General features: G+C 37.9%; 2 protein-coding genes across 3 annotated transcripts; both read left to right on the top strand.

Moving 5' to 3' along the window:
- Nucleotides 1–4,002: 4,002 nt before the first annotated feature.
- On the top strand, nucleotides 4,003–9,156 carry LOC103977819 (probable polygalacturonase). Of its 2 annotated transcripts, XM_009393449.3 has the most exons (5): nucleotides 4,003–4,703; nucleotides 5,138–5,258; nucleotides 6,810–7,058; nucleotides 7,388–7,541; nucleotides 8,469–9,156. In XM_009393449.3, exons 1-5 carry the CDS (start codon nucleotides 4,278–4,280, stop codon nucleotides 8,992–8,994), a joined length of 1,476 nt encoding a protein of 491 aa, XP_009391724.2. In that variant the 5' UTR covers nucleotides 4,003–4,277; the 3' UTR covers nucleotides 8,995–9,156. The 2 variants fall into 2 exon arrangements, with proteins under 2 accessions (XP_009391724.2, XP_064999936.1); XM_065143864.1 differs by lacking the exon at nucleotides 6,810–7,058.
- Nucleotides 9,157–10,838: 1,682 nt separating this feature from the next.
- Nucleotides 10,839–12,395, top strand: LOC103977817 (protein TIFY 10a). The gene is made up of 5 exons (XM_065141734.1): nucleotides 10,839–11,214; nucleotides 11,299–11,431; nucleotides 11,506–11,735; nucleotides 11,836–11,893; nucleotides 11,969–12,395. Exons 1-5 carry the CDS (start codon nucleotides 11,064–11,066, stop codon nucleotides 12,087–12,089), a joined length of 693 nt encoding a protein of 230 aa, XP_064997806.1. The 5' UTR covers nucleotides 10,839–11,063; the 3' UTR covers nucleotides 12,090–12,395.
- Nucleotides 12,396–15,329: the final 2,934 nt, after the last annotated feature.

Genomic DNA, 15,329 nt, shown 5'->3' with positions numbered 1-15,329 from the left:
TCAAGCACTAACTATAAGTCATTTTTGGATGAAGCCAAGCTTTTGTACATGAGTTTGGCCTGAGCAATCCATAAAAGCATCTCAGGGTCAGATCCTGCAGAATTTAAAGCAGTTGAAGGATTAATAATTTCAAATATCAAGCACTAACTATAAGTCATTTTTGGATGAAGCCAAGCTTTTGTACATGAGTTTGGCCTGAGCAATCCATAAAAGCATCTCAGGGTCAGATCCTGCAGAATTTAAAGCAGTTGAAGGATTAATAATTTCAAATATCAAGCACTAACTATAAGTCATTTTTGGATGAAGCCAAGCTTTTGTACATGAGTTTGGCCTGAGCAATCCACAAAAGCATCTCAGGGTCAGATCCTGCAGAATTTAAAACAGTTGAAGGATTAAGAATTTCAAATATCAAGCACTAACTATAAGTCATTTTTGGATGAAGCCAAGCTTTTGTACATGAGTTTGGCCTGAGCAATCCATAAAAGCATCTCAGGGTCAGATCCTGCAGAATTTAAAGCAGTTGAAGGATTAAGAATTTCAAATATCAAACACTAACTACAAGTAATTTTTGGATGAAGCCAAGCTTTTGTACATGAGTTTGGCCTGAGCAATCCACAAAAGCATCTGATCCTGCAGAATTTAAAGCAGTTGAAGGATTAATAATTTCAAATATCAAGCACTAACTATAAGTCATTTTTGGATGAAGCCAAGCTTTTGTACATGAGTTTGGCCTGAGCAATCCACAAAAGCATCTCAGGGTCAGATCCTGCAGAATTTAAAACAGTTGAAGGATTAAGAATTTCAAATATCAAGCACTAACCACAAGTCCAAGGAAACGGTTCTGTTCTTCTAAATTTCCATTAGTTGAGGCATTTTATCATACAAATAGAGGACTGTCAAATGTGCCAAGCACTACAAATCCGTGAGCATAAAAGACAACACTTTCACCTGGTTTGTTCACATGACACTTTATTCTTAATTCTATTTCATGCATGATCTGGAGGCATGCATGAAATACAACACTTTCATCTGTTCTTCTAATTTTCCATTAGTTGAGCCATTTTATCATACAAATAGAGGACTGTCAAATGTGCCAAGCACTACAAATTCGTGAGCATAAAAGACAACACTTTCACCTGGTTTGTTCACATGACACTTTATTCTTAATTCTATTTCATGCATTATCTGGATGAAGTGCTTACCTGGTCCAACAGGATTGGAACCAAAGTCTCCAGGAAGACTACAAATTGTGTGAAACCTTGAACAAGTCCTGTCTCTGAGACTTCATTGGAAGCCTCCACGCTACCAGTCATCATGTGATAGATGGCAACCATTCTGAGAATGTGCAACAAATACACAACTATACATTCATGCCATTGTGGTGCCATTTCATTGTAGCCTGAGAATATTTCAGACGCTAAGGGAAGCAAAATAATGAAGAAGGATTGAGAAATGGTAGACAATATCAACAGCTGATTTCATTGGCTTAACAGAGATTAATTTGAAGCAATAGAAGTAGAAAGGGATGCAGTGGTGCTACAGACTTGGACTGGGGATTGCAGAGTGCAAAGCAAGCAGTTGCTGGTGCCATAGATTTGTCTAATATTTTGTACAATAATTGCGAGACAAATTAATCTTCATATTTCCTTTTCTTTCAAATCCATGAAAATGATACCTTAAATTGAGCTCATTCACTGTGAACAAATGATACAATATATATATATATATATATATATATATATTCTATTTTCAGTTGTGTGGGTCGATTAATTGTCAACTATGAATAAAATTGTAGTGAATTTGTAATAAGGTTGAAAAAATTATAGGATTTATATTTAAATATCAATTAGAGGATTGTCAGGACAATTTGATTATCTGGGTTTGATGGAACCAAATTCTCTAAATCCAATAAAATATAATCTGATTTAGCACAATTTGAGTTAAATTCTAAGCAATTTAACACGGATAATAATCGATATGATTGGTGATTACAATAATGATAAATGATAATTTAAAGTGAGACTTTAGATGATTAATATGGATTTGGTTGATACTGATGTGGACAAATTAATCTTAACTTGAAGTCTGATTTGAAAAGAAAAAAATAGCAGATTGATCCAATTAGATATAATATAGGAAAAGATTGATCTGATTAGAAAGCAATGACTAGAAGAAACAAATCACAAATTTTAGATATCAAATTAGGAAGTTAAGTTACCTTTAATTATAACCAAGTTAGATTATCACAATAATACTGACAATGACTGGGGTTACAAAAACTTGTAAAGCCTTTGGTGGATCTCATGGTTTCAATCAAAAACCAGAAGAAAAGCCTCAATTCCACCATTAAACCATGCACATGCAATCACTAATCAATCAAGCAACTACAGAAGTTGTGTGTTTCAATCAAAGGTGTAGATTTAAATCTTATCAGTGTGATTATTAATTGTAATTGTCAACTTCTTTATTTCTGAACACAAATTACTTAAAACTATTAGCTGCTTCCAATTCAGAAATGTTTCAAACAAGAGTGACAAATCTTTCTTGCTAAGGTTCAGATCTGAATAGAAAGAAAAAAGAATTCTTTTGGAGTCACTTGATACTCATCAAAAATATCAAATATCCTGAAAGTTTCTGCTTGCAAGCCAAGGCTTGATCAAAGACTGGAAAGACTTGCATCCTTCAGAGAGATCCAGTTTTGAGTAAGACATCACATCACCATGAAACAAGGTAAGCATGAAACAATAATATCTGTTCCTATGACCAAGTGTTCATTTGCAGAGAACAAGTCATCAGTTTCTACAGAACTTGAAGAGGAGAAGAAGGTGTTGGAACCTAATGGGCATCTGAATCATCTAGATTTCTCATCCTGATTCCTATGCACATACATGATGAAAAACAAGGATTCCAGAAACAAAATCCTTCTGCAATCACTCACAAACCACAGCATCTGAAAAAACTCCACCTTCTTCATACCCTTGATAAAACTCCCACCTACCTTGATGTCTCATCAGTTAACAACTAGTCTCTTTCCTTTTCCTAATGAGAGCTTCTGCTTACCTATTCTGTGGAGTGCTTCTTACTCCAAAACAAACATAGGATGACAGATGTTCTGAGTTAGATTAGATGTTCATAAATCAGAAGAAATCCATGAGAACTCTTACCTGCCACACAACTCCATTCTTATTGGGAGTTAAAAGTCAATGCTATAAGCACAAGCAAGACCATGGGACCAGCCACAACTTTATGCTCGAAGAACTCATGATCAAACATCATGTACTAATAGAGCTTTGCCATAGAAGAATATTCGAACTATCCAAAATTGATTGTACAAATGATAGATCTCATAGTTGAATTTACGTATGAGTGTCTTATACTCATGAATATTTTTTCTGCTATTAAGCTTAGTATATAATAATTTTTTTAGTCAAATCGAGAATATTTAATAGCGATATATCAATATTGTTTGTGATTATTATAGTATTTTTATTTGATAACATAACATATAACAAAGAAGTTGACAAGTGTGGAAGGATGTAATTTTAGTCAAAACGAGGGAATTAGTACACGAGACTTCCACCAATATCAATATATGATTTTTTTGGATAATCGGCTTAAATTCTGATCATCTAAATTATTAACTAAGATTAGCATGACCCCAACTCTAAACTAATATCAAACATTTGGTTGAAATCAAAAGGCTATAATTTTAAATGCACAAAAAAATATTTTATGCAAAACATTTGTAATAGTTAGCAAAAATAAATAAGCTAATTTGGCCTTCATAAAGCATGTAAAATTTACATTAATTACTGAATATATATATATATATATTTATATATTTATATATTTATATATTCAATACTTTTCCCTTCATCGCCTCATAAAGCAATGGCAATCTAACTGATCGCTCTTGATGGTCTGCAGGCAGATGTGAACCGTTGGATCAAGATCGTAAAGGTAGCAAGAGGGGCATTCTCGTTAAAGAGTCGACTTCTACGGTTCCGGTCGGTTGACGCACCCCGAACTCTCGACATCCTGCTCCCCGTCTTCCCTTCTACTCCACTCCACCTCTCGCCCTTCATTTATATCTCCCGGTCGCCTTCTTCCATGGCCAAGACGCTCTCTCTCCGATCCTTAACCTCGTTTGTCCCCAGCAGGATCCAGTTCTCCTCTCCGAGATCTGCCGATTGACCCCTGTTTCATCTCTTCTTGTGGAGCAGAGTGAAAGAACTGATTGAATCCTAGGGTTTCTTGGTTTGTGTTTGGATCAGGTCATGGTTGAGATCTTTCCCTCCGGATGGAGATTGCAGTTCCAGCAGCACCCGCGATGGTTGATGGGATTGCTCACCACGCACAGGACGCTGGTTTTGGTGCTCTGGATCGTGGGGTTAGCGCTGGTGTTCGGGTGGCAGACGAGCTCGGTGGACGGCCTCGCGTTCTTCCGGTGGGGGACGGTGGCTCGGCCGTCGCCGAGACTGCGGGCGGCGCTGTACAATTTGACGGATTTTGGTGGGGTTGGGGATGGGAAGACGCTGAACACCGAAGCATTTGAGCGTGCAGTAGAGGCGATTTCGAAGCTTGGGTCTAGGGGGGGCGGGCAGCTCAACGTGCCGTCCGGCCTCTGGCTGACTGCGCCCTTCAATCTCACCAGTCACATGACCCTCTTCCTCGCTGAGGGTGCAGTGATTTTGGGAATAGAGGTAATACCATTCGAGTTTCGTTTCATTAAAGGTATAACAGGAAAGAAATTTAGGAACAATTAACCAACACTAGCCTCATTTCTGGATCCATATGTCACTTACAACTTGCTGTTTATGCTAGGAACATAGATCGTCATCAACAAATAGGACGTTCATTCAATTAGGATTCCTGTTCTCCTTCTGACTTCAACGTATTGAGGACATACAAGATGATTAGTGCCATGCAGCAATAGGGCTTCTTTAGCTTGTGAGGTTTTATTTTCCTCATGCTCTAGTAATGATCCAAGTTCTATCTTTTCTAATGTTTTAATGATAAGCAAGATGTGTCAGTAATCATTTTGTGCATGATGATCGAATTTTAGCACAAGATTTATTTATATATAGTGGACATGGTTGTTTCCTTTTGTCAAATTACTTAGTGTTTTCTCAATCAGGATGAACGCTACTGGCCACTGATGCCTCCTTTGCCATCATATGGATATGGGCGGGAACACAGGGGTCCTCGGTACGGAAGTCTCATACATGGTGAAAATCTGAAGGATATTGTTATAACTGGTCAGTGTTTTTATTGTGGCAATTTATATTTCATGTTGTTTCTAATTTTCTGCTTCATAAAGTGAATATTAGTGAATCCTCTTCACAGAGAAAGATAAAGAGTAGAATTTACAACTACTAGAGTTTATGCCCTAAATCAATTTATGAAGCAAAATTTGTGTCACCGCTAAAAAACAGCACAGTTAACTTATTGAAAATGCAATTCTGAGTTGTTGTACACAACATTGTTGGGCGGATAAAAATACGCTTAAATGAGGTTGAGACACACCATTGTTTATCATTTTAGTGCTTTTTCACCCTTTCTAACTACATCTCAGGTGATGGTGATATTCTCTTATGTTTTCTTGTTCTTTTTTAAGAACTCCATTCATAAATGAAAATTACAAGAACATCTGTCGATACCTGGTGCCTCTGAGGGAAGTGTACCTAGACTATTGTAATGAAAAGCAACTTAGTTAATGTATCAACAAAAAGCTAAGTTTTTTGTTTGGAGAAGGCCATTGAATAACCATGATGCATAGTCTGTAAGCTTACAATATAGAAGCATCAAGTAGTTCTCAGAGTTGTCCATCAATATTTATGACATTAGGATTTGAAGCTTCTTTGTCAAAGATGCTTTAAGGCAGTAGTTTTCATCTTAAAGAAGTCCCTTTGAGCCATGCTTCCAAGGAAGATTGTTTTATATGGTTTATTGAATTCAGTTGTCCTTGTTGTAGGTTGTACACCTTTTTTTTCTTCATCCCAGCATCCTTATTATTCATCAATAACCTTCTCCAGACCAGGTTTTAGTTTTGTCTCCCTTGTTACATGGTGAGAAACTTTTAGCTGTTGACGACCTAAAACAGTTTGGCAGGAGAAAGGCAAGGTCACACAAATTAACATCAGGGGTTCACCAGCACTGCCGAGGGGAAAGTTCTGCAAAAAAGTTCATTTCTTCCATCATTTTCCTTTCAGGCAGTTCCTATTAACTTTTTGTAGGTTTTTTCAGAACACGAGAAAACATGATGCTTGCTTTCCACTGTCCACCGAAACAGATGTAGAAAGGTTTTTGGTGACAACTCTTAATTTCTGTTAGGAATATATCTTCTATTATGTTGACAAACAACTTTTCCCTAAATTATGTAAGAAGTGGGTGGTTAATTTCTAGAGATGGTGTCTGTGTAATGTTGCAGAAGTATGATATGGTTGTTATCAAGGTTTGCCATTTGAGTACCAAACCCATCTCGGAGATTTGTCGGGTTGGTACATACCAGTCTGTATCGGTGTACCAATAAATGGTACGCTAGGGCATGCTGATGGGGACTTGGGTGATCCTCGTCTCAGTCACGAGTCGAACCAGTCCATATTGCATGTACCATATTGACTCGAGCAATATAGCAAACGTTAGTTGTCATAATCTTTGATAATCTAATAATAACTAAATCCCTGATACTTTTTAATACTTCATTGCTGATTAAATACTTGAGGATGATGCTATTCAGGTTAAATTACTGTTGATAAGCATTATAAAAGAACCCTGCTTTCTTGAACACATTCTTATATATGAAACAGGACATAATGGTACAATAAATGGTCAAGGTCAAGCATGGTGGACAAAATACAAGAAAAAGGTTCTCAACTATACCAGAGGACCTCTTGTTCAGCTAATGTGGTCCAAGGATATAGTCATCTCCAACATAACTCTGCGTGACTCTCCTTTTTGGACTCTGCATCCCTATGACTGCAAGAATGTAACCATCTCAAATGTCACCATATTGGCTCCTGTTTCTGGAGCTCCAAACACAGATGGAATCGACCCAGGTAGGCATGCTTTGGTTGAAATTACTGATATGTTGTAGTCTTTAGAATTTTTAATGTAAAACTGTCACACCTGAATTATTTTTGCATTAACAATAAAGTCAGTTTCTTTTATCGATGTACCACTCTTGACCCCTCTTTACTCCTAGTGTTTAAAGAAAAACAACGACAAGCATAAAAGGTTTCTTATTTATTCTAAAATAATCAATATAATTATTTGACTCAATGCTTCATACACAAACCCATTTTGCAATTTATATGAATTCGCTGATATATTTTTCCCTTAAAACATTACCCCTCAGAATGCTGACAACTGCTCATGGTCTCTGCAGATTCTTGTGAGGATGTGTTGATAGAGAACTCCTACATATGTGTAGGTGATGATGCAGTGGCCATAAAGAGTGGCTGGGATCAGTATGGAATAGCATATGGGCGTCCATCTACCAACATCACACTCCGCAATCTCACTGTCCGGTCTGTTGTGAGGTGAGATATTCTTGGCTACTAGCATGTTGGGGTGGTACCACTGTATCCCTGTGAACTCACAAAATTGCATGTTTATCCCTCAAAAGTTGCAAACACACCATATATGCCTGCAAAATAAATATTTTTTGTATACATGCTTGCCGTCTATTGTTGTTAATTGTCATTATTAGGGTACACAGTAGTCAAAGTAAACTGGTTTCTAAACATAAAATATTGACTAATCTCTACAAACTTTAACAAAGGTGATGTTCAGGTAAACACTTTATTTCTAGTCACCATGTTTCATAGTTTATTTCTTAACATTTCAAGATTTTACTCTAGATTTTACCAATCCAGCTAGAACTAGACCTATTTTGGACTTCTCTAGATTAATCCTCAGTTTACACTCATTAATAGTAGCTTGGGAAATGGCTACGCTGTCATCAGCAAATAGTGATGCTAGGAGGTCCTGCAGATTTGAATTCAACAGAGCAATCCCTGAGCCTGTTTGTGTCTGATCAAAACAACAATTAAGACAAATAATCCCTGGACACGACAAGAACAAGTGGATAAGGAGTTCCCATAGTGTTTGGGCATAAGATCGGGTGAATTATTAATTAGAATATAGTAACAAATAATCCCTGGACACAAAACGAGAAAAAGGGGATAAGGAGTTGCCATAGTGTTTGGACATAAGACCAGGTAAATTATTTATCAGGATATAGTAGCGTATAGACACCCGATTAGGTTGCATTAGTGCTTAGGCAGTTTATATGTTGGATTATATTCTTTTTATGTGCTCTTATAGCCCTAACTTTTGGTTTTTTTTTTTTAATATTCAACTTATGGGTTATGAGAGGCAATGCTTTCAGCTACTGAAATTGTCTACAGGTTCTATCTTTTTAATCAATTTCATGTTTTCATTGGAACTACATTTGTTGATTGCAGTGCTGGAATATCCATAGGCAGCGAGATGTCTGGAGGAGTTTCTAATGTCACAGTTGAAGACCTTATCGTTTGGGAGTCAAGGCGAGGCATAAGAATAAAGACAGCTGCAGGGAGAGGCGGTTATGTTCGCGACATCTTCTACCACAATGTGACCCTCGACAATGTTCGTGTTGGAATTGTGATAAAGACGGATTACAATGAGCACCCTGATAATGGCTTTGACGCTAAAGCTGTGCCTATCATTGAGAACATAACTTTCAGTGGGATCCACGGTCAAAGTGTTCGCGTGCCGGTTCGAATCCATGGTAGTGAGGAAATCTTTATTAAAGGTGTGAGCTTCAAGGATATGTCTGTTGGCTTAAGCCACAAGAAGAAACATGTCTTCCAATGCTCATTTGTGGAGGGTCGGGTGATAGGATCCATTTTTCCCGCACCATGTGAGAATCTTGACTTATACAACGAGCAAGGCAAGTTAGTAAAGCGATCAATGTCTCAGAACGTCACCGATATCGATTATAACATTTAGAATTTTTATTGTTACAAAAATTACATTGCGGCAAACACTCCTAAACATATATATTGAGTTGCCCACTCTATTTTTTGGTTTGTACATATAGAAGATCTTAATGTTGATTTTGTTAGTTATTTTATCTACTTTAAATTAAGATATTAGATTCTCCTTACGAAATATTTTTTTTAATCTTTTTTAAATATGATTCTTTTTTTTAAAAAAAGATTTTTTGTGTTTTACTTGTACACACGTGCGTGGGCGTTCCGGAGAAATCGAAGACAACCACAGAGTGTGCCGAACCTTAAGATGAATGGATTCGTCGGAGAAGACTTCAGATGTGGTGGGGATGATGGTTTCCACTTGGAGACTTCTCCATTACTCTCTCTCGATCGTATCTTCCCACCACAGTGTAAGCACTCATCCCCTCTTCTCTATAATCTTCGTATCATAATCACCCATCATTGTCTCTTTAGGTTCTATCTCTTGTATTGATTCTACATAACCTTGTTTTATTATTCCCATTACCAAAAATCTCAGAATCATTCTACTTCCCATTAATAGAATCAGATGGAGATAAATATTTTGAAGCTTTCTCGTGAATTACTGCACTCTCCGAATGCATGCAAGAACAAAGGTCATCTTATCATTTAATCAGCCACCCACCGCTTCACCCAAAACCTTGCATGAACGATTGTGCTTGGCCTTATCGGCTTCTTCTCCAAAGATGCGAGATCGATGGCCATTGAATCTATCATCGTCTTGGAATGATCCATCAACTTGTACTGCTGTCGGATACGTGTCATCACCACATCCAAAGCCTTTACGAGAGAGAGAGAGAGAGAGAGAGCGAGAGGGGTGGGCACACCGCGTTTAACACGTGAATCCCTGTGGCCGCCGACTCCCCTTGGAAACCACTAGGAAGGCACCACCACCAGCAGCAAGCGGAAGAAGAAGCCGGACAGGTAGTAGTACTTAGCCTTGCTCTTTTCTTCCTCGATCCAATCTCCATTTATGGCACCTGCACAGGATGTATCTCCCATGCACTGTTCTTTATCGTCCCCAAGAGCTATCGAATGGAACGGTAGGCCCACTTACCCACCTCATTTTCCAAAGGAGGCCTAAGTTCTTATTTATTTCTTTATTTTTATTTTTTTAACTTGGAATAATTGAAAGAGATTATTCTGGTGCTTAAATCAATTTAAGCTCTTATGCAAAAGTTAAGAATAAAGTTTTAGATCCTCGATTATACTTGAAAGGTTTTTATTTATTGTTGATTTATAATTTTAAAATTAAATATTCTCAATAATTTCTCTTTAACTTAATCAAATTATTATATTTTTAATAAATGATAAGTGATGAAGATAAGATTCGAACTAAGAACTTACGATAAATTATTTTTATCTTTACTGATCAGGCTAGCTGATACATGTGGTACTCTTCTTTTTTTAATTAATTTAATTTTGAATTATAAACATGACATAATAGAGAAATATTTTTTAAAAATTGATTGGATCGAGTCTAACTAAATTTCATATATGAAATAATTGAACCCAATTATTTTCTCTCTCTCTCTCTCTCTCTCTCTCTCTCTCTAGGCCCAAAATTTGGCGTCTCTCTCCAAGCATATGCCGTCACTTTGTGGCACGCTATTGAAGGTTGATGGCATCACCTCCACCACCACCTCCCGTCCATTCCATGGAGTATATTGTTGATGGCATATCTCTCTCTCTCTATCGTCCATTCTTCGTCGGCCTTCTATTCTATCCTTTCCTTCCCAAAATAATAATAATTATTATTATATAATAAAGAAAAATAGCACGTGCTATCTTAACTCATCCTTACCCTCTCTTCTTCTTCTTCTTCGTTCTTTTTTTGGTCTCTCCCTCGCGCACCAAACCAACAGCCATAACACAAGCCACTATAAACCAACAGCAAAAGGAGAAGGGTGAGGAGAGGAAGCACAGGTGCTCATAGGGCCAAAGAGGTGAGAGAAAGCAACCACAAAGGCAATCTTAACAGACACCACATCAAACACAAGCAAAATTGGAGGAGGAGAAGAGAGAGAGAGAGAGAGAGAGAGAGAGATGGCAGAGAAGATGGGGAAGAGATGGGAGAAGGGCTCGCAGTTCTCAGTCACATGCAACCTCTTGAGCCAGTACCTGAAGGAGAAGGGCGGCTTCGGTAGCATTGGCCTTGACATCGCCTCGAGGCCTCTTGACGTCCACCGACCCAAAGGTGACATCTTCTTGGGTCGCCTTCTTCTTCCCTCTCCTTCTCCCTCTTCTCCTTGTCTAACAGCTATGTCGGCGTCTTCTGCAGACAAGCACCGGAATCCCACCACCTTGAGCTTGATGCCTGGTGTTGATGTGCCCCCTGAAGACGATGATGCCACTGACCACCAAACTGCTCCCAAATCCATGGAGGACTCTCTCAAGACTCCCCCAGTGATCAAGTAAGACCTCTTCCAAGATGATGTTCTTGGAATTTGTATTGACTGGGAGCGATAAGACTAAAGGTTGATTCCAGGGAGGTGGAGAAGTCGCAGCTGACGATCTTCTACGGCGGAAAGGTGCTGGTTTTCGACGATTTCCCGGGCGACAAGGTCAGAGATTTGATGCAGATGGCGGGCAACGAGATCGCTGCAGCTAAAAACCTCAGCTTCCCGGCGCCTCCCCCGACTTCCATCTTGGCCTCCGCATCCAGCTGGCAGGAGCCGCCGCCTGGCCTGCCGACCCCCGCCCAGGCTAATGCTTCAGGTAATCATGTTGAGATGCTTCACTACATCCATTCCTTCGATTGCGACACAAATCTGTACAGCCCTGCAACTGATGATGATTAATGCTATGTTGGGAACAGATATGCCCATAGCCAGAAAAAACTCCCTTCATCGGTTCCTGGAGAAGAGGAAGGATCGGTGAGTGTCTGTTCTTGCATCAATCTTGTGTTTTACGAGCTGCATCTAAGCGTCTCTCGGTCGAAATGCTTACAGGATCAGCACCAAGGCCCCGTATCAAGCCCATGGAGCGCCGGCGGCGTCGCCGACCGATGCCGAGCTCCGCCTGGGACGAGAAGATCTGAGGCAAGAACACAGCTCCGGGAGCTTCAGATAGCTTGAGGAGAAAGCCTTTGGTGACTCTGCTTCTCTCTTTGCTGCCTGTTGCTCCCCCTGACACAGGGTCTCAACCACAGGGATGATGCGGAACATGGATCTTGTCCTGGGATGAAGAATTGTGGTGTTGTTCTACATGATTAGAACAAGTTCTTGAGATCTTCTTTGATAGAATACAGCAGTCTCCGTTCCTGTTGATTTCTATTGCTTTCTTTTGCTCATACTATGTATGATCATGCTTAGGCAATCTCAGTGTTGTTCAAAACAGATGGTGTTGAATTCCACTTTCTACATTTTTTGGTTGATACTTCTTCTTCCATCTTACATGATTAGGACAAATTCTTGAGATCTCATTTTGACAGGATACAGCAGCATCATAGCTGATTTCTCTATTGCTTTTTTTTACTCATGCTTTGTGCTATCGTTCTCAGGCAATCTCAGTGTTAAAAATTAATGGTGTTGAATTACACTTTCTACATTTCTTGTTTGATACTTGTAACAAATCACAGGCCTTCCATCTTACATGATTAGGGAAAGTTCTTGAGATCTCATTTGACAAGATACAGTGCTGATTTGTATTGATTTTGCTCATACTTTGTTTGTATCATCATGGTTAGGCAATCTGAGTGTTCAAAAATAATGGTGTTGAGTACCACTTCCTACATTTCTTGGTTGATACTTCTTCCATCTTACATGACTAGAACAAGTTCCTGAGACCTCATTGGACAGGATATATCAGTTTCCATTGCTGCTGATTTGTATTGCTTTTGCTGATACTTCTTTGTGTCATCATTGTTAGGCACTCTCAGTGTTCAAAGATGGTGTGTTGAACCCCACTTTCTACATTTCTTGGTTGATACTTGTAACAGATGACATGTCTTCCATCTTGCATGATTAGGACAAAGTTCTTGAGATCTCATTTGACAGGAAACAACAGTATCCACTGCTGTTGATTTCACATTGCTTTTACTCATGCTTTGTATCATCATTCTTAGGCAATCTCAGTGTCCAAACATGATGGTGCTGAATTCCACTTTCTACATTTCAAAAACTTGAAGCATATCAAATTTTATATGGCCATGACTCTTTACCTTAGCATTTTGGAAATCTTCTATATCCGATTAATAAGAATTTGTAAATCAAACAATTTCTATCCACTTGTTACCTAATGCCATAATTGAAGACTGGGAGTGGTGATGTATTCATGTTGGATCAGAAGCTTCCCTCGAAGACTTTTGCATGGACCACAAGGAATTGAAACAAGTGACATGTTGCTGTGTTAAGCTGGCTAAATCTTCAACACATTGTTCACATCAATTGTCCACAACATCAAATTCAGTGGTAGGAAGCTTCTGTTCTACTGAAATGCAGCAAATTATTCTCATGTGCAAGAGAAAAAAATGCTCTTCTTGCTTGAACAACATGTGTTCTTGATTGTGACTACATGGTGGGTAGTATGTTTTGAATCCAGTAGTTTTACCTACAACTTCAGAATCATGATGCAGAAAATGAAAACAAATATGGTTATGTTTCATGTTTTAATTGCTCTCTCTCTCTCTCATCTTTGTCTTTGTCTACCTGTCACCAGCTTTGTTGTAGATCTAACACTGAAGAAGTTAAATTAGAAGGAAAAGGGTATTGAGTTGGATGAGTCAAAGTGCATGAACTTTCTCAAGAATTGTGTGGCTCCTCCTCCCACATGGAACCAACATGACTCATTGAGCAATATCAGCATTAGGTATTAATGTTTTGATATATCCATGTCAAACCACAATAAAACCATAGATTCCATGGGATGTCAACCACAGTTTCAAGTATGTCAGCACTTTGTTTCAAATTAAGTAGGCAAAAGTTGGATTTACTAAGTCTAAGATGGAGGATTATATTAGAACACTAATTGACAATATTGGACTCTGTCAGAATCCATCAGTATGAATCTTAACCACTCTCACTAAGACTCTTTGAATATTATGGCTTCCTTTTATTGTTATTGTTATTGTAAGCGGAGTAGGATAAAATTTATAATTAACAAGCATTGCTTTTGTCTTTGACAAAAAAATTAGAAAAAAAAGCTTAAATTAAGACTAACGAATGAGGATCGAGTTTTGAACTCTTTTTATGAGAATATTTTATGGATAAAAAATTATTTTTCTTTGTCTTACCAAAGTCGTGATCTTTTCGTTCTGATACCATCCGAAAAATTTTAAATTCTTATCGATATTATCATATTTAAGAATTTATTCATAAAACATATTTTTCATCGTATCATACGATCTAATGGGAGATGTATAATATATCACCGGAAGAATGATCGAGATGGGGGGATAGGAGGGAGAATTAGATCCGTAAGAAAGGGGAAAGGATCCGACAAGAGGATGTTGCTTGGAAGCTTACTTCCTTCTAAAAATAATTGAAGCATGTGATGAACGAGGAGTAAAACGAGGATGTGGACATCACAAGAAACCGTTCACGACAAGTCATGACAGCAAATGGAATCCATCGAAAGATAGAAAGAGAGATAATTAAAGGAAGAGGAGAAGAAGAAGACATGCACTACTTGGGCTGCTGGTGACTGTGGATGGAAGTTGCGTGTGTGTTGGGGGATGGATGGACGTCCTATTATTATTATTATTATTTTCTTGGTCAATAACAAATTGAAAGAAAGAACACATTTCTCATCTCCTCCTCCACTTGGAAGCGTTCGATTCAGCAACTTCGCTCTCATGCGGTGGCATTAAGGTTGTCCAATACTTTAAACATATCATATAACGTCTTAATTCTTTTATCACTATATTTGAGTTTAGTACTTTGTGAAGCTTTCAAATTCTTTGTATAAAACCTTAAAAAAAATGTTAAATGAGATTTCGAATCCACAATCATTCGTAAATGAATCTGACACATCATCACCATATTAATATTTGAAGTATAAAAATATATCAGATAATATTTTATATTCTCAATCTTTCATAAGTGAATTTGATACATAACAATCAAATTAATATTTTATGTATGAAATATATCGAATAAAATTTTGAACTCTCAATCTTTGATAAATGGATGATCAAATTAATGTTTAAAAATATAAAAAATACATTAATTGATATTCCTCAAACACTTCACTTTGTGTGTGGATGACTGACTAACTCGGCCTAATCTTGAATTAAATAAGAATATACATTAGCTACTTTCTCAGTTTCATAGAATAAGAACAACAAAAGTTCAGAGATTTGAAATCAAAAAT

This window comes from Musa acuminata, chromosome BXJ3-3, assembly GCF_036884655.1.
Source record: "Musa acuminata AAA Group cultivar baxijiao chromosome BXJ3-3, Cavendish_Baxijiao_AAA, whole genome shotgun sequence".
NCBI classification, from domain to species: Eukaryota; Viridiplantae; Streptophyta; class Magnoliopsida; order Zingiberales; family Musaceae; genus Musa; species Musa acuminata.
Note: the sequence above shows the minus strand (reverse complement) of the source record. Positions and strands in the feature narration are given on the sequence as shown.

Excerpts from the sequence above, each read along its gene's own strand:
- LOC103977817 (XM_065141734.1), top strand. The coding sequence starts at position 11,064 with ATGGCAGAGAAGATGGGGAAGAGATGGGAGAAGGGCTCGCAGTTCTCA. Across the intron at positions 11,432-11,505 it reads AAGACTCCCCCAGTGATCAA|GGAGGTGGAGAAGTCGCAGC; the intron begins GTAAGACCTCTT and ends GGTTGATTCCAG. Across the intron at positions 11,736-11,835 it reads CGCCCAGGCTAATGCTTCAG|ATATGCCCATAGCCAGAAAA; the intron begins GTAATCATGTTG and ends TGTTGGGAACAG.
- LOC103977819 (XM_009393449.3), top strand. The coding sequence starts at position 4,278 with ATGGTTGAGATCTTTCCCTCCGGATGGAGATTGCAGTTCCAGCAGCAC. Across the intron at positions 5,259-6,809 it reads GAAGGATATTGTTATAACTG|GACATAATGGTACAATAAAT; the intron begins GTCAGTGTTTTT and ends TATATGAAACAG. Across the intron at positions 7,059-7,387 it reads CACAGATGGAATCGACCCAG|ATTCTTGTGAGGATGTGTTG; the intron begins GTAGGCATGCTT and ends TGGTCTCTGCAG.